This window comes from Manis javanica, chromosome 11, assembly GCF_040802235.1.
Source record: "Manis javanica isolate MJ-LG chromosome 11, MJ_LKY, whole genome shotgun sequence".
Taxonomy (NCBI): domain Eukaryota; kingdom Metazoa; phylum Chordata; class Mammalia; order Pholidota; family Manidae; genus Manis; species Manis javanica.
The window spans coordinates 102,692,546-102,717,476 of record NC_133166.1 but is presented as its reverse complement, the minus strand read 5'-3'; the positions used below and the strand labels follow the sequence as shown (position 1 = coordinate 102,717,476).

The 24,931-nt window shown below is 40.8% G+C and overlaps 1 protein-coding gene across 5 annotated transcripts in view; it reads right to left on the bottom strand.

The window, feature by feature from the left end:
• Nucleotides 1–55: 55 nt before the first annotated feature.
• LOC108399080 (retinoblastoma-binding protein 5) overlaps nucleotides 56–24,931 on the bottom strand; it is a 93,170-nt gene continuing 68,294 nt past the window's right edge. For 2 of the 5 annotated variants that reach the window (XM_073217069.1, XM_037015225.2), the window contains 13 exons: nucleotides 22,985–23,010; nucleotides 21,786–21,958; nucleotides 15,187–15,327; nucleotides 14,242–14,404; nucleotides 12,970–13,079; nucleotides 11,854–11,973; nucleotides 11,614–11,767; nucleotides 11,446–11,517; nucleotides 10,732–10,849; nucleotides 9,190–9,259; nucleotides 8,574–8,803; nucleotides 7,367–7,558; nucleotides 56–2,062 (listed from right to left, as the gene is read on the bottom strand). In XM_073217069.1, the coding sequence (XP_073073170.1) occupies nucleotides 2,034–2,062; nucleotides 7,367–7,558; nucleotides 8,574–8,803; nucleotides 9,190–9,259; nucleotides 10,732–10,849; nucleotides 11,446–11,517; nucleotides 11,614–11,767; nucleotides 11,854–11,973; nucleotides 12,970–13,079; nucleotides 14,242–14,404; nucleotides 15,187–15,327; nucleotides 21,786–21,958; nucleotides 22,985–23,010 (1,598 nt within the window). In that variant the 3' untranslated portion in view covers nucleotides 56–2,033. Of the gene's footprint in view, nucleotides 2,063–7,366; nucleotides 7,559–8,573; nucleotides 8,804–9,189; nucleotides 9,260–10,731; nucleotides 10,850–11,445; nucleotides 11,518–11,613; nucleotides 11,768–11,853; nucleotides 11,974–12,969; nucleotides 13,080–14,241; nucleotides 14,405–15,186; nucleotides 15,328–21,785; nucleotides 21,959–22,984; nucleotides 23,011–24,931 lie in introns of those variants that run through there. The other 3 variants (XM_073217070.1, XM_037015227.2, XR_012122927.1) reach the window with 3 other exon arrangements.

The window sequence follows — 24,931 nt, the reverse complement described above, 5'->3', positions numbered from 1 at the left end:
CAGTGGCCAGTGAGTTCCAGAAGTGATCAGTGTCTGCAAACAAACGTCTACACTGTTTCTTTAATAAACATCCATTTTATTTACAAAGCATTAAAGCTTCAGCAATAAGTACCCAAGGCTAAGTCTCGTCTTGTACAAAACTACAGAACATTAAAAAAAGAAACAGTGGTTGGGGGAGATGACAAAAGGAAGAAGAGAATATGCGTATCTTGTACAAATCAAGAATATCAAACTGAAATGGACAAAAGGTTTTAGGAGCTCAAAAAAAATTCCAGAAGCATAAATAATTATTAGGAGATGCTGCCAGAGATAATGTGCCAGGCTGAAGCTGATTTTTTCTCAGTAGCCTGTTTAGGGGGTGGGCACAGCATTAACACCCAAATGCACAGGGAGAGGGCACCAAGCTGCCCTCATGTGGAAGTAAGGCAGAAATGTTTGGATCGCTCGGTTCGTACACTACTGCAGCGCACGGTACAGACACAAGTGGAAGGGAAGGTCTGCAAAATAAAAACATGCCTAGTGGGCTGCCTACCAATCTCTACCACTGCTCTGCTAAGAAATAAGAGGTGAAATTCACAAACTCAGCCTTTGAGGAAACACTAATGGCATCTAAAAATACATCTTCCAGCCATCTCAGGGACAGCTCTTATTTCAACGACTGAATATTTTGGTTCTGAAAGATGGAATAGGAGACAGAGGCTCTTACTGATGTGTTCTACTTTTATTTCTACCCTAAAATCCAAGAGGTCACCAACATGTGTGGCTGTATCTCCAAAAACAGTGCTTAAACTCTCCTTTGCAAATGCAGTGAAAATGATGACCCAGTCCCGCGCTCCCAGCCAACAGCTCTACTCAAGGGCAGTGTGCCTCCTCCACACCTGGTCTCTTTACTCTGGATTTTCAGAGAATTTCAAATACCTAATGTACACATCCATCCAATCTGCTACTTTTTAGATAAAGAAGAGCAAAAGCACAAAGTAAAAATTTAAAAAAATTTTTTAAAAACTAAGCAACCTTTCACAGAAAGGAAGTGACTGAAAACAGGGAGTGAGGAAAAGGATCATGGAGACAAGGGGAAAAATGTGTGACTGATGGGAGGGACAGATATCCTCAAGCAAGGATAAAACAATTTTTTGTCCTTGATCTTCGATTTGAACTGTGTTGCTGCTTTGATTTCGGCTGGTTCTACGTCAGTCCTTGGAGAGATTCCCCTGTCCCAGTAAAAAAGAAGCTTGCTGAGACACCCTGGTTTGTCTCCGTCTCTGGAAGCCAGCACAGACAAAGCAATATAAACTAGTGATGATTCTTGGCTGGGGACGGATGAAACTGGCCATCTTCGGAAGCCATGACTAATGAGAATGAGCCAATACTTGAGGGAAACATGCACTGAAAGGAAAACACAGGAGATCCACAACCCCCCTGCAGCCCAGCTTCTCGAGCAAAATGTGGTACGTTAGGGCGAGGGGGCCTTTCTTATCTTTCTTCCCTTTCTGAAAATGTGAACTCTTTTGAGCACTTTCTTTTCTGCCCCCATCTTTTGTGCACATAGGGAACTACAGGAGTTATCTACTGAGAGAGTTAGTTTAAAATGGAAGAATATGCAACAGGTTTCCTAGGATACTGGGAGCAAAATTTCAGGTAAGAGCAAGTCACTCAAGGACATGCACTGAGGACGAAGGCACACAGGGGACAGGGAATGACGGGTCCAATGATGCCGGGCGCACCGAAGCAGGAGGGGCCAAGGTCTCCGGCAACGTAACTAAGCATTCCGGTTGAGAGTCAAAACTCCCATTTGATGTCTTCACAAATCCTCATTCCTGAGAGCCTACTGGGACTTATCCTTGCAAGGCGGGGACGTATACTCTTCTTCCATAATTCATTTCTTCATTCAAACATAATACTCATTCCATCCACCTCCAGGGCAGGAGGCAGAGGCCTTTGTTTTAAATAAAAGTCACTCTCCAATGACTGACCACAATGTCCAGAGGCCATGTGACGGCGAAGTAGGGAAGAACGCCGAACTTCCAGGGTCTTCACAACAGCTCTGAGATGGCTCCTCCTGCTGGAGATCAGACACAAAAAGATTTCTTTCAGCTCAGACCAGTCACAAGAACAGAAGTGCTGGTGGGCGCCCGACAATGTGCACATGGGTAAGAGCCTCCTTCTTTTCCGTTAAAACCAACTCGATTCCCAATTATTCCTCAATGAGGCGACAAGTAATCCCCACCCCCGCCCCAATTTTCCACAGGACTGCCTCCAAGGGAAAAGAAGTCAAAACGATCAGAGTTCTACATATTTCCTAAGATGGTGACCATTCTCCAAGGTGTTAATAAATAATGCTTTACTATCCAAAAAGCGCAGGAAGCAGAGGAAAGGAAAAGCTAGGGTACCTCATCTTTCAATCTTTCACGTATTAGACAAAATAACCACTAGATGATTAACAATGAGACATTCCTTATATGACATTCTCATCACCTCAGAACCCAAGAAATGGTGAAATGTTCATGAAAACTACTGCTGGCATTTCTATGTGCCAACAGCTGATCAACAAATAAAATCCTTAATAGTAAAATCAAATGAACACTTCCCTGATTATTCCACAGAAGCTCTTCGACCTCTGAGGGACATCCTTGAGTGGGCTGCTGTGGAATATTAACTAGGAAGTGGAAAAAGAGAACACGGTCAAGAACATCCTCCCAGATGCCATGTGGAATGAGGAAGAGCATGCCACTTGAAGGGAAAATGGTTCAGGAATAATCGTCCAACTTGTGAAAGAAAAGTACCCACTTAAACTTTGCTTTTAACCTGATTTTTAAAGTAAAAGTTCAAGCACAGATGAAAACTGGCAGTAAAAATATATTCCCATCTGCCTGAGAGCAAATGAGAAATTAGGAGATACAGACTCTCCTGAATGCTACATTGTTAAAAATCAAATTTAAACTTGGTATACGTAAGATTAAAAGTTTACTTAGTTTTTCAAATCACTCAAAATAGAATAAAATCAAGCTCTCAAGTTGATTTTCTAAAAAATCTTGGTATAGAAGAATTTTCTCCACAGGACTTACTACCGTGCCTTCACCACTTTAAGGCTAATGTCACTAATTCTTCCTGCAGCTACCCAACCAATCCAGTTTTTTAAGTAAATATTCACTTTTAAAAATGAACACAACATTGACATTTTAACCCTAAGTCATGACAGGGAAAGTAGTTGGGTCACAAATCAAAAGCATTAATGATGCACAGTCTCAAGATGACTAATGAGCTACATTCCACTGACTGAGTTAGTCCGTGTTTCTGTATCACCCTCATTCATGTGCAGGGACAAAAGGCATTGTGAGGCATCAGGCCACAAACTAAAACAGGGCAGCAACACGAGCAAGCAAGACACACAGAGACAGCGGCACAACAGAAGACCTGCCCTGAGGACACATGCTAGACCGCTGCAACCTCAGGGAAAGAAGTCTCCGTCATACACAATTCCGGAGAAAAATTCAGCTCCCGATGAAGAGCTGTTAGTGGTGCCTCCCAACAGCAGCCCGAGCCAAGGGAGCCGAAGAAAACACTGGACATTAATTTTTAAACATTACCTTAGTCCGCCAGTAAGATCACAGAGTGAGAAAGACTATCCAACTAGCCATGTGATTTTGGCAGGAATTCATACATTAATCTTTGAAAGACTTATCATTAAAAAAAGAGAGAAGGAGGGGGTGAAAAACCCTCACTCACTAGCAAGCATTAAAAACCAGCAGAGGTCCCAGGTTTCAGAGGCCAGGGTGGGGGGGGCATCTGGAGAGCAGCGGCGCAGCCAAAGGCAGGGAAGCCTGAGCAGCGCCTGCCCACACCCAGAGCCAGGCCCACGCACACTCCTCCATGCCACCACCCGAGGCCCTTAGACCCCCGATGTGACAGAGCACAGCCCGTCATACCTGCTACTGCTGCCGCTCACTCTCGGGCAGGCCGCAAGCAGAACGACCGGGACGCTGGCGGCCCTGCTCACACCGCAGGCCTGCCCGCCAGAGAGTATCTAGTGCGGTAACTGTGGGGTATCTGATGATGGAGTGGTGGCAATCTGGCCTTCCTGAAAGACTGCAGGCTCAGGGGGACCCTCGTCACGCTTCACTAGTGGGACACAGGCAGTGTCCTCAAGGGTGTGGGTCGCTGGTGCGATCCAATGCAAGGAGCCGTTTGGTGAGGGAGAATTCTGTCTAGCCCCGGACTCCAGATGGCTTCTGCAGGGTCTGTGCATCCCCAGCGTTCCCTCACAATGCATCACCTCCTGTTGCAACATGCCGCACACGTATCGGCTTTGTCAGGGCTACTCAGGGCGGGCTAACTGAACAGTTTCTTCAGTAACTGGCCCACTGCAGACATTAACAAATAGTTGTCATTTATCTAACTTGAGCAGTAACACAGCCTACACCTGTAACCCTGCCTTCAGACAGTTTGGCTCTAAGGAAAAGAAGGGCATTTGTGGGGAGGGGAGTCCATAAAGCCTTGAATCTATACATACAACCCTCAGACTGAATTGAATTTTAGACGTTCAGCCTCAGGCATTAGGAATCAGGTTTCACTTAGTATCTTTAGTATCTGCTGGAAAATGTACAATGACTGCATGCTGCTTCTTACCGAAAATCTCCAAGGTGTGGAAGAATATGAGACTCAAACAACAAAGAGGTTTGACCTGTGTGGCCTTGGGAGGCCATGTGAAAATCGACAGCACATGCCAAGCCAGCCTTTGCCTGCTCTGGGCCCTCCACGCCGACACAAAAGATTTGATAGGCTGTCCTGCAACGGAGACTTCTGGTGGAGTTGTGTGGGATACCCAGCCTCACCACTCTGCCCCAGGCGTGCAGCCTCCACGAAGATCCCAACCACACTACAGCTAGCCAGGAAAGCTGGATGCAGCCTGTCACAGCCGGTCTGGAACCACACCACAATGCCTCTTTGAGTTTTTTTTAATGATCCTGCTCCCCAGCACTCTCCGGAGTTTAAGCTGGCTGCTTCAGTTATGAAGACTTCCATTCAGGGAAAGGTCAAGAAACCAAGGCCAGAGAAGAAAGGTGAAAACAGGCAGGAGAAAGTATGGATTACAGGGGAAGTATGCAGTGCGCAGCATCACGAGAAACAGGGGGAATGTCTGCTGTAAGCCATGCAGCTGCTTTGTCTGTGTGTTGTCAGAAAATGCATCATCACCCTGGCCCTATACATGTAAGTCTCCTCCAGTCCTTTTCAAGGGTGAGGAGGTTAAAACAGTTGCCTCATACTTTAGGTTGGCCAGCTCAAGTACCCAATAAAAACAATGCAGAAAATAAAAATCCAGTTTGAAGCCCCCTGTTATTCCATGATACAATCTAGCCTTTACTGAGGTCAGCACCATGTTTAACCTTGTCAGCAAAGTGAGCAGGAACTATCCATTCTTGCCAGGAAGAGCTTTGAAACACTTACTTGTACAAATACTGAAATACGTATTTTACATACAGTTCAAAATTTCAGTTCAAACTGTATTCAGTATTTTGAGAATTTCAAGGGAAAAAAAGGCCCATTCCTTTAAGACTGAGTAAACTTTCCACCATTTTGATTTTGACTTTCATTTAGAACTTCGGAATCATAGTTGAGGAACAGCGCTGCTGCTGTCCTCTGAGCTGTGAAAGCCAACAGTGCTTCAAGGTGCCATTCACAGAAGCCCAGTTCGGGAAAGGCCGGAGATATTTAGTTAGCGTCAGTGACCTTACCAACTATAACTGAAGTTGAAATCACCATATTATAAAGGGGAAAATGTGAATTTTTAAAACCTTTAAATGGCTTATTTACCACACATACACCTACTATTAAAAAACAAATGATTAATTACACATGGGATTCAAAGAAGCTGGGAGACAACATACTGGAGTAGTTCAATTAATTCAAAGCTTGGCCATACTTTAAATTACACTGAAGCATTTCAGTTCAGTCAGGGAAATCTGCTTAAACTTGAAACTGGTTTCTCCTGTAGCGGCATCAGCTTGTGCAAGGAGTAGGTTATGGAGCATTTTTATTCACATTAGCCAGTGACTGACCTGCAGTCCTTGCTGGTAATGCTCACACAACTCTCCCAAGCTATTTACAAACACATACAGACATGGCCTGAGGGGGACCGAGTGTGGGGGTGGTGACTATTATCAGTGGCACACTATAAATACTGTTGTTGGGAAAAAATGCTGGTGCTCAGTGGTATGGTAGGCTGTGAGACGTCTAAATCTAGCCAATTTGAGGCAGAATACTCAGAATGATGAGTAACTGAGTCTGCTCCAGCTGCTCTGCAGAAAGGCATCCATGACCGTCACAATGACCACCTGACTGGTGGTGCACCGTGCACAAGGAATTCTGTTACACATTGTGTTCCCCATCCTCACATTTAAATTAAAATTTTAAAGCAAGCAGGGAAAAAACTTGAATGTAACCACTGATGTTTCATCAGTCTTGCCTGAATTTACTAACCTAGCCAAGAAAATTTACAATATTTTATTAACTAAAGCAGTGCTTGTATATAATACAAAGTTCCTAAAACCTAGCAACAATTGGGGGGGATTCAGAAATGGACTCTAATTTGATTACTATTTTCCAAACAATGGACCACTTAGCCTGGATTCAACAAAACTTGACAGTTATTCAAAACTGTTCTCCATCCCCTAATAAAAATCCATCGTATAAAAGTGAAAAAAATCAGTAAGTTTCAAATGGCTTAAGTGCTAAGAAGCTACACAGATCCTGCAGTTCCTTTCTTTTGGTAATCTCCTACTTGAAAAAACACAACCATTTCCTTCCTTAACATGAATCCTTACTTAATGGTCCTACTAACAACTTCATTATTGCTTCTAGACTATTGGGAAAGACAAAGTCACACCTCTGGGATTCAAATGACTCGGAGAGAGAGAGAGAGAAAAGATGCTACTGCCAAACAGGCTGTACGGAGCAAGCTTATGTGACTGGTTATCTGTCTGGCTCTTTCACATGAGACACAACAAAACCACCTCGGAGTACATACAAAGAAATGAATTAAACCAGGAGTTCTTACCCTTTTCTGGACTGTGGATTTCTACGGGCACCTGAGGAAAGCTATGGGCATCTTCCCCACAAAAACATTCCTAAAATATTTTGGATGGGAATATAGATCCCTTGAAACCCATTTATGGACCCAAGGTTAAGAGCCACTGAATTAAGCCAAATCTGGGTTAGCCTGCCCTTGGCAGCAACTTAAAACTCACAAAACATCTGCCACTGGGACAAAGGAGGGAAGAAAGGAAAAACTGCTGCACCTACACAGGTCAGGGGCTGTACAAAGCAAGGCCACGAAGCAAGCCAGACAGCGCTCCCAATGTGTCCTTACCTGTCAAAGGCTGGCTGAGCTCCGCCTGCACTTTACCCTTCGCTGATCCTTCCAGAGGTAAACCTCTGTCCCCTTTGTAGAGTTTCGGTTTAAATGGAGAATCTTTCTCTTTACCTTTTGATCCTTTAGGCCGGCCTGCTTGCTTCTTCTTGGATTTGCCATCCCCCTTCACACCCAGTAGTGGATGGACTTCTGCAAAAGGACAGATAAGCATGGAATGGAACCCCAGACACCCACCCGTGTCCGTGGCTCCAGCCAAGCACATGCCACCTTCCCAGGGGTAAAGAATGTTGTTCTGGGCCCAGATCCACAAATACAAAGAGAAAAGCTCGCTCTGTTTACTAGTTATAGAAGAGTGGCCATTAAACAATAGTTGCTTAGCCAAAGTGCGCACACGGCCTTAGGTGACTCACAGGAAGCACAACAGCTCTAAATTGAAAAGCTCTAGCTGAAAGACACTGATCACATATCACACGAAGCCAGAACAGAAATGCCCATGCACGCACTGGAATGTGAGAGCAGAAAGGAAGTGGGCTCTGGAACTAGACAGGGTAAGAATCTGGACTCCACCACTTCCTGAGACCTCAGGCAAGTTACACAACCTCTGAGTCTAAATGTTCTCCTCTGTTGAACAGGGATAATAAAACAACTTGCAGAATTGGTGTAAAAGTCACGAATGATGCCTGAACAAAGTAGGCATGTAGGCACAATGGGCAGCATCGGGGAACTGCGTCGTTACGTAACTAACTGATCTGTAGTGAGCTGAGAAAGGGGGGTGCCCAACAGTAAATGCACACACATACACACACCCCCCACCCCTATCCCCACCCACTCCAAGACATGTTAATAAAGGCTTCCACACGTTAGACTGTAAAGCAGATAGAAGAATGAAAAGATTATCCAGGTATGACTTGTACTTTACCATCTAATAAAACCACTCTATAGGGGGAAAAAAAGAAGAATGGTAAAATGAAACAAACTGTGCCAGACAACCGAAGACAAAGCTGTCCTTTCAGGCAATGTACAGAGTTTCCCAACTTGAAAAGAAGTCAAAGCAGAGTAAGTCACTCCAATGTAATAAAGCACTATAAAAAAAGACTCGTGGGAAAACTCCCTTAAGGTAAAATCACCCAAACAGGCAATTACCAACCGGGCAAGAGAATAATAAGCAGTGTCCACCACACAGCAGAGAACATGCGGCTCTCACCATCACTTGGGACTCCTTGAAGCTCTATGTTGGTCGTTTTGGGTCTCTTCTTCGGCGGCTGGGGCCCGTCCGCAGAAGACTGCCTCTTCTTTTCTGCCCCTGCCCCCTCATCCATCAGGGATGTCTGGACCGCATCCGGTGGGGGGCCATAAGGATTTTCTTCCGGATCTTCTACCTCAGGGGCAATGGGTAAATATAATAGAGCCTTTGAATCTTCCAGCTCTTCATCACTATTTGGAACAGGATCAGACAAGGGATTGGAAAAAAGAGGAGACAGTTGCTTAAACCATGAACCCTTCCTCTACGGCAGAATCACTTATATTTACCATAAGCAACAGATACGGTTCTAGAACTTTAAGAAATCCCAGATGAATAAAAGGAAATCAGATAATATGACTAATAAAATCAGCAGTAAGAACAAATAGTAGAAATGAATTATTTCATTTTCTTAATACGTTCAATCAGGGGAGAAGAGAAGGGACTTCTAGGACAACAAAGAGTTTTCTCTCTGAGCTAACAAGCACATGGGACCGGAGGAACAGCCGGGGGAAGGAGGTACTACACCACCAGAGACCGGAGAGGAGCGCCCCAAGGCCTAGCCTTCAGGGGGGCTCACCTGCTACAGAAGGCAGCGATAGGGTCCACGCTGGTGACGTCCACTTCCTCATCCTCTGCGGCATCAGCCCCTGCACAAGAAACACAGCAGAGGTGTGAGAAGAAGTGGCAAACTGCCTTTTACTTGCAGCTTAATGATCTTCATTAACTGAAATTCAGGGGAAATAGAGGAGGGAAATCACATGGCTCATTTTACTTAATCATTCAACAAACATTGCTGCATCTCCACCATCAGCTAGGCACTGGGGATTGAGCGATGACCAGGAACGTTGGGAACAGTTCCTCAGTAAAAGCTTTGTGGTCTAATTGGGGAAACAGATGTAAACAATTTCAATTCAATACAGTAAGTACTACAGTGAAGGTATGTGCAATGTGCTCAGGAGACAAGGAGAAACAGCTTATGTGGAAGTTTGGGAAGGCTTCACAGAACATAACCAATAATACCAATACAGTCCAGAACATGCTGCATCCCTGATGGTATTCTGAAAACACACGAGGTGTTTATGTTCTCTAGTATCACAAAAGTGAGGACCCACACTTTCAAGCCGGAAAGAACCAACTTCAACCCCAATTCCCTGGTTCCCAGCACAATAAAGTGGCCCAGGAGTCAATGACCTTTGAACTCTTTATTATAATGACATTAGAAGTCTAAATATAAATTATTTTACCAGCTTCTTATAGACTTCACTGATTAACCTTTTCTTAATTCAAGACAATTTTAAACATGAGTGTCCTCTAAGTATGTATGGGCATTCCTATACAAAACAGAAAGACTATTATTTACTTATTTACATTATTATTATTATTACTTATTTATATTAATTACACACTGACCGTGCCAACTGGGCATACTACGTAGTCACATACATGAACCCCGACTAGATATAAAGCCCTGTGTTAGACACCATGGGGATAAAAAGTCAAATCTTTACTTTCAAGGAGTTTCCCATCTAAAAGTTCAGAAGACAAGACAGAAAAATAATGATAAGTCATCATAACAGCACATAACATCCAATGCTTGTCATGGCCTAGACACTATATTGAATGCTTTACATGAATTACTGCATTTATTTCCCAAAACCCTAAACGGCAGGTTCTATTATTTTCAGATGAGGAAATTCAAGTTTAAAGAGTCAGTATTTTGCCCAAAGCAAAAACAGTTTGACTCCCAAGTCCATGCTCTCTACCTCTGTCTTACTGACAAGAGTGACAATACATGACACAAGCAGAGTCCCCAGCCCACGTGGGTACTTCACTACGTGCTGCACATAAACTAACCCTCCCTTAATTATCTGCAATTAATCAAGAAATACAGAATGAATGTTAAGAAAGTCTCTGAACCCCGTAACAATGCCCACATAAGCCCTCAGTCAACAGCTTACACACTGAGATTCTCAAAACACTGTCAAAATTAAGCTTAAAGTGAAAAGTGACATTTTTGACTAAGTGCTGAAATAAAATTTTAACACAGATTAAACACGAGCATAGAGTAAGGCAACCATCCGTCCTTTGGGAAATACCACCTGAACTTAGGAAGTATTACCTGTCTGCTCAGGCTCACTCTTGTCTTCATCTTCAATGTCAAACTCTGATTCCCTTTCCTCATACTCTACATTTTCATCCAACTCTTTGAAGTCTGGTGCAAATGCACTCCAATTTTCCTAAACAACAAAACATACTACTTAATCATATAAGAGAGCAACGGCCTATACACTAGACCTTAATGATATAAATGAAAGCTGTGAACATGAGACTTAGAATTCTGAGATCAAATTTGGCAGGTAATAAAAATTAAGTATCTAAAGGTTTTCTCCTATGAAGAACTAGAATTCTTTGGTAAGAAACTGCCATCCTTCATTTTTTAAAGATGTAATTTTGTGGTAAAATAATTAAATTTTCTTATAAGTGCACTGATTACAAGTATAATTAAAGCTGTTTAAAATAAAAGCAAACTCTTTAGACCAAAACTAAGCTGAAATTAAGAAAAACAAAAGCAAAATCTATCTCAGATCATAGAGAAATGTAACAGAAAGTACACTAGATCTTCTCCCAGAAAACAGAGCTAAGAAATCAGCTGTGGACCAACACATTCCCATCAAAATAAAATAAAGCTAGATGCACTGGATCTATTTGATGAGGTTCCAAAGAATCATGCAAAGAAAGTAAAAAAGGTAATTTCTATCTTCCTATTTGTAAGGTACTTTGATAGAAACCTAGTTATCTGGTTTCAAAGCAATGAAGTCAGAAAAATACTTACTACTTGATTTTGTGCCCAGATAGATACCACTCCACTAGAAATGGACGCTATGATGGGTCGAACAGGATGCCACTAAATTCAATGAGGAAAGAAGAAATCGGCTCTAAGAATGGATCCAAGACGTTCTGTATTACCTAAGCAACAGCAGCCACCTCACATTCCACTCACAGCCACATCCAGGAGGAGCTCTCCTCTCGTCCCATGGAGAATCTTCACCAGGTTGCCGATGCTCTTCTCCCAGATATACAGGGCATGCTGCCGGGCTGAGCCTGCCACTATGTATTCCCCATCTCCTGAGAAACAGCATTTCTTCCACGGGGTCCTGAAGGACAGGCATTACCCAAGGAGAACTAGAACCAGAGTCCAGGTCATGAATTATCCCACTTTCTTCTAGGTTGTGACACATACCTATTCACCAAGTCCTGTAATTTCTGCATGGGCTCAGGCTCTCCATCTCTCCCACAGGTTAGGATTTCTCTGCCATCATAGACCCTGATTATTCGATCCGCTGTGTTAATTAAAAAGCAACTACAGGAAGGATAAAAATAGCAATGCCAGAGGTCAAATACCTGTTTCTGTTAACATTTGCTATCACTACCTGTTACTTTGAACAGTACTGTGGGACAACTAATAAAGTGAAAGACTGCGTAAACATCTAAGTAACAAGCTAGACGTATCTACTCATCATCTTCCAAACCAAAATACAATCTGAAGTGAGAATATGTTTTGTATTTCCTGTGTATCTCCGAACCTTACATGCACAATCACCAGTATTTGGTTGAGATCCAAGACCTCCACACTGAAACCAGCTTGCTAAACTCACAAGCTTACAGTTAAACGTATATAAATACCTTATTTTTCTGACCTGTTTTATACACAATATATTCTTAAGGAGCTAATCAGCTACATATGTCATTATAAAATGTTCAACTCTTTATTGTAGTGACATTGGGAATCTAAAATATAAATTATTTCATCACCTTCTAACATAATTGACTGATTAATCTTTTCTTAACTCAAGACAATTCTGAACATGAGTGTCCTCTCTAAGTAGGTATGGGCATTCCTATATGAAATTGAATGCTTTTTACCTCTCTTACTGATGACCTATTTCTTCCTGTTTCTAGTTGGGTAACCAAACTTAACAGAAAAATGTCTGAAATTAAACAGGTTTTATGTAAGTAAAGTGTGCATTATGTGAATTCTGTGACATTAATTCTGATTACAAAACTAGCTCATCTTTCCCCCGTGCCTACCATGTGCCAGGCATTTTGTTCAAATCACATACCACTCAGATACCCTTTCTGTAGAGGAACTGCCTGATAATCTCAGAGAAAAATGTGACTGCTGGCTCAAAGCAGGAAATTTATCACCTTAAGAACCAGCTACTGACAGTTTCTACTTACTATTTTTCAAGCAAACTTTTAAAAAATCTAAGTATAACAAACACAAAAACTGTGAATCTCAAAATATTTTTGCATTCTCCTCACTTTTAAAACTGTCCCTAAAAAGACAAGGTCTCACCTCCCCTTCCGGGCAAACTCTATTGACTTAATGGCCGTGGTATTGCTGGTTCCAGTTGTTACTCTGAAGGAAGCAACGAGATCCTGAGAATCTGTTTTTAGGACCAAAATCTAAAGTTTAAAGGAGAAATAAAAGTGAGAATTCTGACAACTTCAGTAAATTATATCTGGCTTCTCTTTCTAAAATTGGGCAGAGACTGGATAACAATAGAAACATCTCTGTCCCCCTGTGTTCAACCTGATTAACTGCTATTGCCTTTCACCGCTTCAAATAAAGGACAGTGTCTTAATCTACTCCTAAAATATGTTTAGTGGTATTCACAATAGTCAAACAGTGACGTAGCCCAAGTGGCCATCAATGAAGGAAAGAACAGAACACGGCATGACGTGCAATGGAACATTACTTCCTTTTCAGCCTTGAGAAGGTGGCTATTCTGACACATGCTGTGCACTGAACCTCGAGGACGTGACGCTAAGTGAGATATGCCAGTCACAAAAAGGCAAATACTGTAGAGTCCGTTGATACGCAGTTCCCAGAGTAGCCAAATTCACAGATAGAAAGAATGGTGGTTGCCAGGAGCTGGCGGGGAGCAGGGAACAGGAAGTTAATGTTTAATGGGTACAGTGTTTCAGTTCTGCAGGACGGAGAGAGTTCTGGAGACGGATGCACGATGTGAATGTAGTTAATGCCACCGAATTGTATGACTTAAGAAAACCATTAAGATTTAAAATTTTATGTTGTGTGTATCTCACCAGAATTTTTAAAAAGTGCCACTCTCTAAAGTAGCCATATTATACTAGCCATGTGCCCCAGGGAAAAAAGAAAAGAATACCAAGGTCATTAAAGCGACTACAAGCTGTGCTCAAAAAGGACCTTACAGCTCACTTAACCTGACCTCTTCCTCCACAGACTGTAGGTCAAGCTGGCCTGACAGGGTATTTCAGAACTAGGTTATCAGACATTTTCATCAGCCGTATTTCATTTCACAATGACTTTTAAATTCTGTAATTTAGTAAGGCCCTTCATCAATGGCATCCAGTAAAGGCCCTTTCACTCTTTCTGAGGCCAAATAATCTCTGGGCACTCTAAATTCAAAGAACAGAATCACTATTAAGGGATGAGAGAAAAACAGGCTACATTTGCCACAGGCAGGACACATGCTTATCCGGGGATAAAGACACCGCAAAGGCAGCAGAACAAGAGAACAGGACATGAATGGACGCGCAGGATGCCCGGTGCTCACTCCCCTAGCTTCTAAGCTTCTAGGCTTACCTTGCCTTTTGCATTTCCCGTATAGATATATTCCCCTCGCCTATCAAAAGATGCAACCACGTTCAAGTCGGAGTCATCGTCTACCGGCAGAACAACGTGTTTGGAATCTGAAAGGGTCAACATGACAGGAGCAGATTTCATGGGACACACGAGAACCTTGTTCCTGTTTAAAAATATGAATAGTACATTGGCTGTTGCTTTGGTATCAGAAGGCTGATGCTCGTGCCCTTTTCTCTGGTCACTATCCACTATCCTCATCAACTCTCCCAGTCACAGCAAATTTAAAATAGTGAAAAAGCCTAAAATCTAAATGTCCAATAATAGGGAAATGACTGTGAGTAAATGTAAGGGATCCTAGCTAGGCAAAATAAAATGTAATCATTAAAAGTAATTACAAATGTAGCAAGCTAGTAAAATATATAGGAGATAAGGTAAAATATTCATTAAAATTATGTAAAAAATACATATTTATGCATGTTTGGTATGCATGTATGTGCTTCGTGAGCTCTACAACTCTATTTAACCAGCTTTACACTTAAAGAGAATTTGACTAAAGAAACGGAGAGAACTTGACCAGAGAAATGAAGACACTTGTCTGGGTAACGGAATAGTGGATTAACTCTTTTTTCTTAAATGTAGCTTTAATGTTGAACTATTTTCCTCTACTAAAGAAATTCAAATAATCAGGGGGAAAAGCCCCAGGTCAAGGCCCAGCTATTACAGTTACCCCTACCTTTGCCAATTTCCAAAGTCTTAATATTGGCCAGTTTTTAATCATACAATACAAGGATACTCCTTACAAGACAGAAAGGTTTCATGTAGATGATTTGAAGAAATGTGTGCTTGTGCCTCCTAAAACATTCAACTGAAACTGTCACGAGTCTGGACCTAATCCATAGAGAATTCAGACCCACCCCTGGGAAGAACAGCTCAGATTAAACATACTGATCGCGTGGATGATACTGGACTTTTAAGATGGGCGAAGGGAATCGAAACCTCTGGTCGCAGTCGCCCGAAAGAACATCCCACTGTGACACTATGTTGTCAGTGGAGGCGCTCACAAGCTTATGACCATCTCGACTCCAGCTGAGAAGAGAAGAAGGGTAACTCAGCACACGCTCTGCAGTCCAAGTGTGTCGCATCACCCAGGGGCAACAGTGCACGAGGTACACATATTGCCCTAGCTGCATGGTCAACAGTATTTCTTCTTTTTACACATACTTAACCCACAACGAGCTTTTCCCAACTAAGCAATAAATAAGCATGTTTTCATATAGTGTTGTTATCTAGCAACAAGACTTCATAATAAATAGTTTAAGATAACACTGTAAGTAGCTCTGTAAATCAAGATTCAACATTTTAGAGGAATCTATGATCACCTACCTACCCCTTAAGTGCTGATTTAATAAAAAACAGGTTTTTTTTCTTGGGGGCCGGGAGGGAATATCTCAGCTTTCTGAGGTTGTCCTAGAAGTAAAACCATCACAGGTAAACAGAACAATTCAGATAAGTATCTGTTATTTAAAATAACTGAAAAGAATTACTTCCTTCTTCTGAGTACAGATAGCCACCCTGCTATCACATATAAACCAGACACAGAAAGACTCTGAGAGAAGACAGGCTGGCTAGAGCAGGCGGGTATGAGGAATCAGACACCACCGACTCCTCTATTTTCCCGGACTGAGCGGTGCAGGACCCGACGACCCAGTAACACCAATGGGCACGCACACAAACGCTGTAAGAAGGGCCTGCTTTCTCTAGCTAATGAACCAAGAAGGACAGCCCAGAGAGGAAGAAAACATTTAGGTAATACCCACTCTACTCCAGCAACCACCACAGAAAAAACTGCAACTTCACCTCCATCCCAGTCAACAAGGTCTAAATGGAGTCTAGACTTTCACGCTTGTCCAGTAATAGCAAGGCACGCCATCCTCCGAACTGCAATGGTGCCAACGAAAGCTCTGGGGGAAGCCTGTTCATACCCAGCAGGCTGGAGTGCTGGCGGAGGCCACATGGTAAAGCAGGAACAAGGCATTTCCTTCCTTCCCAGCCAGGGTGCTATCAGTCTAGGAGGCGTATGCGGCAGGGAACCTGACCTTTCAACAGCACCCAGCATAATGAGGCCAAGTGAGAAACTGGGACTTGCAACCCATCTGTAATAACAAGATTGTGCCCACCCACCCCCCGACCCCAACCCCAGAGCAGTATCAGAGGAGGCCTGCTAAACAGGACATTTAAATAAGCTCTACAGTCTCGCAACACCAGATGCCCAAGTTTCAACTGAAAATCACTATCAACCCAGGAACAAAGAAAATCTCAACTTGAATGAGAAAAAACAATTAACAGATACTAACAGAGCAGACATAAATGTTAGAATTATATGACGAGGATTTTATGAAGCATAAAAATGTTTCAGTGAACAATTACAAACATGCTTTAAACAAATGAAGAAACCAGAACATCTCAGCAAAGAAAGTGAAGATACACAGAAGAAAAACTGAAATGCAAATTTAAAAAATGAAAAACAGCTAAAACAGAAAACACAACAAATGGGTTCAGCAGCCAATGGAGAAGAAAAAGGAAAGAATCAGCAAACTAGAAGACAGAATAATAAAAATGACCCAATCTGAGCAGCACAGAAAAACACACTGAAAAAAAAATGAACAGAGCCTCAGGGACATGTGGGATTATAGTAAAAGATCTAATAACACCATAGCATCAGAGTCCTGTAAGGAAAGAGGAGTGGGGCTTCAGAGTATCTGAGTAAATAATGGCTGAAATTTCCCCAAATTTATCAAAAGATATAAAACTTAGATTCAAGATGCTGAGAGAACAGCAAAGAGGATGAGCTCAGGGAAATCTGCTCTAAGACACAGAGACAAAATTCTGAAAACTAAAGGAAAAAAACTCTTGAGAACAGCAGGAGAGAAATGAAACCCTGTAAGCCTAACTTATAAATTAGACAGTTATAGGTTAACAACAATAACTAATAATAAAATAGAATAGTTAGAACAATACATTGGAGTAAGAGTTACGGGGTTGTGGTCTCTCAAAATAGCTTATTGTGCCGTTCTCATCCTCCTCGTGATGACACGAGATAAATGCCTACATGACATGAATGACGTAGGCACTGTGACACGTGAGACTACTACTAACCAAAGATACAGCGGGAGGATCATCCGCTTTCTGATGGCAGTTGACGGCGGGTACCTGAAACCATGGAAAGGGAAACTGTGGGCAAGGGGGGACCACTGAGGATAAACCAAGATGGAATTCTGAAAAAGTGTTCAAGACACACACAGCAAGGCAGGCAAAAAAAGAAGAAAAAAAGGAAAAGAGAATTAAACAAACAAAAAGAAATCCCAAACCAATATTTATCCAATTTCTGCAACAAAGAAGACTTGCTACTGAGGAACTGAGGAAGCAACATACCTCTAGGGTCAAGAACACAGGCTCAAGGTCAAGACTTATGCTGAAGCCAAGACATTACCACCTTCTAGCTGTGGGATCTTAGCAAGGTAATATCTGAGCTTTAATATCCTCACCTGTAACATGGGAGTAAATAACAGTACCTACCCAATGAAGACTTCAGGGAGAATTAAAATGCAGGGATTAAATTCAAGTCTGCATACAAAGGACTCTGGTGTCTCCCCCACCAGCTCCAATAAAACCTGTGCAGAGGTGCTCAGCCCCCAGAAGGCAATCAGAGGATCCTTCCAGAGAATGGGAACTTAAAAGGAAGAGGCTGCAGATACTGTAACTTGAGGGCTCACAACAAAAAAAGCCAGCAGTTCCCCACTCTCAGCAGATGATGTTCCATCTACACCCTCAGTCCCTGTATCAATGGGAGGGTAAGAGGATGAGCTGAAATTTACCGTCAGAAAGTCCACGGATCATGTGCTATTTAGAAATACGAAGATAAATATCAGAGGAGACAGACAAAAAAATGAAAGTGGGAATGGAACAATACCGGCATGGGGACAAACAAGGGACAGTTTTTATTGCTGTTCTGGTAAGCCTTTTAGCACAACCTGACTACAGAACGTCAGCTGATTCCACGTTCTCTTTAATCCCTTTTGTATTCTCTCTCTCTCTCTCACAGCAAGCTTGTATGTGTTACAGAAGAGGGAAATCTAATTTTAAATACTGTAGACAGGTGAAAATTAAGAGGAATTCTCCCATTTAAAAAAATAATATATTCTTGAATTTCAAATTCCATTAGCTCAAGAATCAGGGATTTTCATAGCTTCTCACATCTGACAATTTTGCTTCTTTCCAAAAGACAGATGGGGCTTTACTAGGTCTAATGGCTTAGAGGCTTAAAGATCATTCAGTTCTCCCTACGGCCCCCATCCAGTGTTAAATTTCTTCTGTAGCATCACGAAGAAGAGGGCAGCGAGCCCAAGCCAACAGGCCCACTACTAAGTTCTTTCCTGAGCAGTCTACCCCATCCCTGGGCACCTCTGCTCGGAAGCTCTTCCCTCCTCGCAGCTAATATTTGTTTCCCTCTAACTTCTCTTCACTACCTACTAGTCCTGCTTCTAGTCACTAAGCCAGTCTTCCTGTCTCACACACATCAACTTCTTACTAGCTGAAGACAGCCATCATACCTATCTACATCTTCTCCTGGTGAAACTCTCCTAGTCCTTAATATCTTCAATTATGACACAACAGTTAAAATGATATGAAGTTATATTCTAAAAAAGGCTGAATTAAAGAAAAACATGAAATGTATGTAACTACTAACTATAGCCATGATGTATACCTATACATACCAAAAATTAGGGAAAAGTTAAATAATTATGATGCATATATATATATAATATTATATATACATGTATGTACACCTATTTATGACATGAATATATGTGTATATTTATATTTATTTATCAACACAGAAAAAACATCCACTGTGTATATATGGAAAAGCAAGCCATAGAACAAAATATAAAGTATGTCTCCATTTGGTTTAAAAACATGTATGTGGATACATATATGTACATTTTTATATAATTAGAGAAAAGGATATATCTACACCTTATAGATAAAAGACACATTCTATACAGTGACAGTAGTTATCTCAAGGCGTAGACAAAGGGTTTTTATTTTTTACTTTATGTATTCATACACTGGTTGAATTTTTTTAAGTTTTTAATAATCAAGTTTTGTGGTAAAAAGTTTAAAGATGGTGGTGGGGAGGGGGAAAATCTTTTACTATTCAAATTCCTTTGACATAGTAGAAACATATTTTTGAAAGTCTACTTTAATGAAAAATCATAGATTAAATGCCTACTGGACATGTCCACTAAGACATCCCCATCCACCCAACAATTATCTGAACACCTATTATTTACCAGGTACAATGTTGGAAACTGGGAATATAGCAATAAAATGGCAGACAAGGGTCCTATATGACAGCATTCACCCATCTTGCTGGGAAGATACTCATGAAACAAATATTTGTAATAAAATATAACAGGAGACATGCAACCATGATTTCAAACTCACCATTTCCCCCTCCAATCGTACATCAGGATCTTCAGCCAAGCCAGAAACCTGAGGATCCCCCTACCTTCTCTACCTTACTCACCACCCCCACCTCGTTAACTTCTCTCCCGGTTCTCCCGTCTTATCCCTCAGCTGTTCCTGCTGCAGCCATCTTCAACATCTCTAGTCCACACCACTGCAATTCTTGTTCCTTCGCTCACTGTCCCCTCCCATCTCTTTTCCACATGCTGCTTCAGAGATCCTTCTCAAATAAACAAAACTCATCAAGTCACTCTCCTTCCCAAAAATGTTTGATGGCTTCACAGAACCTCGGAGATGAAGTTCAGATTCAGAGGCTGGCACCCGATGCCATGAGGATCTCAGCTTCCCGTGGCTCCTCCCGTGTCACATCTCCCACACCACAATGCAGCTCCCCGGAAGCTTCCTCCGCTTCTTCGGAGCTGATGTGCCCTTGCCCGAGAGGCGCCCTCTGTGGAATACAACTGGCAAACACCTACCCCCTCCGAGTCTGACGTTAGAGATGATCCCATCTATGAAACCTTTCCCGACCACTACTCTCCTCCGCTGAAACTGATCATTCCCTCCTTTTTGACTCCACTACATCTCAAACACAGTCCCGCACTGGACCTGCAGAGCTTTAGCACACACACCTATATGCCCAGGTACCTCTCCCTTACTATCCTAGAATCTCTCCTGATCTGGTTTTGTGTTCCCAATGCTCACAATACCTGGTACATAAATCATGTTCAGTTTTTGCTGAATATGTCAGAGAAAACGCACAGACATTCACTAGACATAATGTAGCAGAGAAACAAAAACTGGTTAAGTAAATTATAGTTTATCAAAAGTTATACAGCCATAAAAAAGTTTTCAAAGGCTATGCAAGCAGGGAAATGTCTGGACAGTATTAGGGAGGAAAAAAGAAAAATACAAAATAAAACACAGCACAATTACAAACTCACGCTTACTAAAAATTAGGTGTTGAAACATCAAAATATTTATAGTTGTGTATCTGGGTGGTGGGACTGGAAGCTACTACCTCTTTGTACTTCACTATATTTTCTGTAACGTTCTAAATGATTTTATTTATTCTAATAAAAACTTTTCTAATAGATAGGAGCTCTAAAATTAGATTGTGAGAGGTGCACAACTATGTGAATTTTATATACCTTAATAAAGCATTTAAAAATACATCTACTTAGATCTTTACTGTAAGAACACAACAATAAAAAAATAAATGAAATGCAAAGAAGCTGGAAGGGATCTAAGAGACCATCCAGGCTGGGGCTCTCATTTTCCATACAGAGAAAAGTTTTGACCACAGCCACCAGCTCATGAGTGGGCGACCTAGCCTGGGATGCAGGCCTCCTCCCAAACCAGTGCTTCACAATACCACTGCTGTTTCTATTTAGACAAAAGGAAATGTATTACAGTTCAATATGTCTAGATCTGATTAGGTGCTTTTTTTTTTGGCCCCGAGATCATTTAAAAAAAGTTAAGTGCTGCCCCAAAGTAGTTTTCTGAAGCAAACAGAGCAGTCTCAGAGAATAAGAAAGAAATCAATGGGAATTTATATTACACCAGATTTCATCTCAGTATATTTGGTAGAAAGTCTTATTAACTGTAATTCAATGAAGGAACAGTCACTAAAATTGCTGGAATTCAAGACCCTGGACAAGGCTGGACTAGATGACTTCCAAACTTCCTTCCTAACCAAGATTTTTTATTTTAAATGAAAGGTCAACTATCACAAACATTACTCAGCTGAGATCTGTGAAGATATCATTTCAGTACTGAAACACTCCCAGACAGAACACGATATAGGTCCGTTACTACAATGACATTCTCCCTACAAAGGAGCTTCAAGGACAGCATGAGTTCAAGGTCTACATAAGCTACGAAAATTATATTACAAATGACTGAATATTTGAAACTCTAAGATTTAAATATCTACTACAATGAGATGAGCAATTATAGTCACCATTCATCTCCCTAACTTAACTCATATTAAAGATACTAAGAGTAAAACTCCTTACCATAAAGAACAAACCGGATGGATGTGCGCACTGATTATTTTAGCAATGCCTCTTGTCAAGAAATCCCAGATGACAATTCGGCCATCGTTACAGCCAACTGCAAGCAGTGTGCCCCACCTGTTAAAGGTGCAAGTGAGGGCCATGCTGATACAATCCAAAGTTCCATCAGCTTCCTAAAAATCAAAACAAACACAAGAATATAGACAATAAAACCCAGGTATTCAAATTATTTCTCAAAGGTTCTCTATCTATGGTATTTCTCTTACATTTAAATTATGATGCATACCAAAATAATCTATGTGTTCTCATATCTATCAAACTATCCAAAATGAAGAAATATTTATAAAAGCAACCACAGAATTCTAGAAAACAGATGACATCAATCCCTTACATTAACACTATAACTTTGTACATACTCTGGAAGGCAATCAGGTAACATGTAACAAGACTCATTAAGAATTATCCTATTGACACAATAATCACAGTTCTTGGAATTTATTCCAAGAAAATAAATGAAAACAAAATCCTTAGAACTGCCTACACATGTAACAAACATTAGCAAAGTCAAATAAATTATTTTATCTTAATATCAAGCCATTTAAAATAACAACGACTACACTGACATATATTCCAAGTATTATAAGATGTTTATATTTTAAAAAGTAAAGCATATTGCTATAATTTGCAATCACAATATAGGTGGGCCATGGGGAAGGCAGTCCAGCACAAAGACAAGTAGTGACTCTATGGCATCTTACTACGCTGAGGGACAGTGACTGCAACAGGGTGTGTGTGGGGACCTGAAAGTATGGATGAATGTTGAAACCACAATCTTGCTCATGTGAAACCTTCTTTAGACTATATAAATACCTTAATTTTTAAAAAAGGTTAAAAAGAAAAAAGTAGAGCATATTTGTAGCATATAAATTATTATGTAACAAAAAGCTGTTCTGAAAAATCAAAGTCTTTTTCTAATTTAAAGGGAAATGAACTGTAAAATTTACAACATTACGGTGAAATTTCCAGCCAATATGGCCTATCCTCACCCCATTCCCACTCAGAATTAAACCTTTAGTTCCTTATTACAGCAAGAGATATCATCACACTTAATATTTATTTAAAAAAAAAAAAGGATCGAGATACATTTTCCACTCAAACCCAAGAGCTGTGTTCCTAAAATCGCAATGCTGTACTCTTACCTCTGGATAATTCTGCCCAAAGGACTCTGCAACAAAGCAAAGGCAGAGAGTTAACGGAGCGTGGGAACACCCAGGAGTGCTGCAGCCCATGAACGGCGCACTGCAGTGGTCTGTGAAGTGCAGACAGGGAACCTGACACCCTATCAGGGGCTCCATGAGTCCCACCGATTTTCATGACATACCAAGACATTATCTGCCTTTTCAGCCTCACCTGGTAAGTTTACAGATGAGTTCTGAGGCTGCATGACCTGTGACACTGCACAGTTAATGCAGAAGATGGGAGAACTTCCCAACTTCTTTGTAGGCAAACATTAAAGAGTTGTAAAATGTACAACAGTGCCACTCTTCTCACTGAACATTTCTTCTTTTAGAAAATAGTTAATTTTTGTAAAACTGTTTTTTATGTAAATATGTAAAAGTTGTTATGGTTATTTTTAAATAACACACATTTAAAATCAAATCAGTCAAATTGTCTTAAGTCCCAACTATTCTCTACAACCTTTAGTAACAGCAGCCAACCTGCAGCAGAATCATTTACCTTCCTAATAACAGCACCTAGGTCGGAACAGAATCTTCAAGTTGGTTAAACACATAATTCCCATATTTATTTCTTAGGCAAACAACATTTTAATACAAACATCCCTGTTTTCCAATATTATAAATTTAGCATTTATATATTAGCACTAAACATTTCAGCTACAGATGATGGTATGATACTGCCCAGTAGCCCGAAGTTTACTTTCAGCAGTGATAGCATCTGTCAGTATTTACTTTTTATTACTGTGGTTTTTAAACTATACTGTAACTATAGGTCCAGGAAAGTTGTTGTGCATATAGGGCATCCAAGTAAAACTTCATTTAAAAATAAGTCTAATGCTTTAGGAAAAAAAAAAATCTTAAAAAACACTTTTATTACATTTTGTCTTTTATAAAAATTAATAGAAAATAGGCCCTACAGTTAAGAAAGCTGAAAGAAACATTAAATTAAAGGTAAATAATCACAAAAAAGGAAGTATCTTGATTTTCTAATGAGCAGCAGACTTATGGTGGCTGACTGCATTCAACTGAAAGAAAAGAATGAAATGAAATGCTGAAAAAAGACCAAGACAGAGACTTTGAAAGAACTTTCTGAAAGTCACATAAGTAAACAGAAATGTTATCATTAAAAAATGAGTTTCCTCCCAGCAATCCACTCACCAAGGTAAAAGCTTCCACATATTTCTACATGCTTATTTGTATAAGCATATAATATAAGCATAATTTGTATTAGCATTCACATATTTAAGGTTTGCTTAAACACTATATATATACATCTTATGTGACCTGCTTCTTTAACAAAATATCCTATACATCTTTCCAAATCAGTAAACAGATCTATACCCACACGGTTGAGAAACAAGCAAAAAGGAGCATTTATTCAAAAATTAAAAACAAAAAAACCACAACCTAAAAATATAAAGTGCTCAGGGAAAAGGAGAAAGTGCCTTGCTATGTTAAGAGAAAAGAAAGTCACACCTAAGATCCTGAGAGAATCCAGGGACCACTTCAATGTATGCCTACCTCTCAATACAGATTACCCCGATTCATTTTTTTTTTTAATGTTTTGGGGTAGGTTTTTTTTTTTTTCTTCTCTTTTTGAGGGTTAGTTGTCCTAGTTAACAGGCTTCAATAAGGTGTTTAAGGAGCACAAAGAGAAAGTAACATATTAAAAAAAAAAACAACCTAGCTAGTTTGGGGCACTTTGGTCGAAGGGCCTGAGCAAAAAGGCTGGCAAGCAGCGTTCTGGGAGCACAAGGCCATTTCCTCCGACCACTTTTACATTCTCCATCTTCCCACCATCTACCCTTTTGTGTTACAATTAGATCACTTAGGCTTGATTTTAGAGACTATGAAGGGGGAAAAGAAAGGAAAGATGGCCACAGATGTGGATGTTAAAGAGAAAAAAAA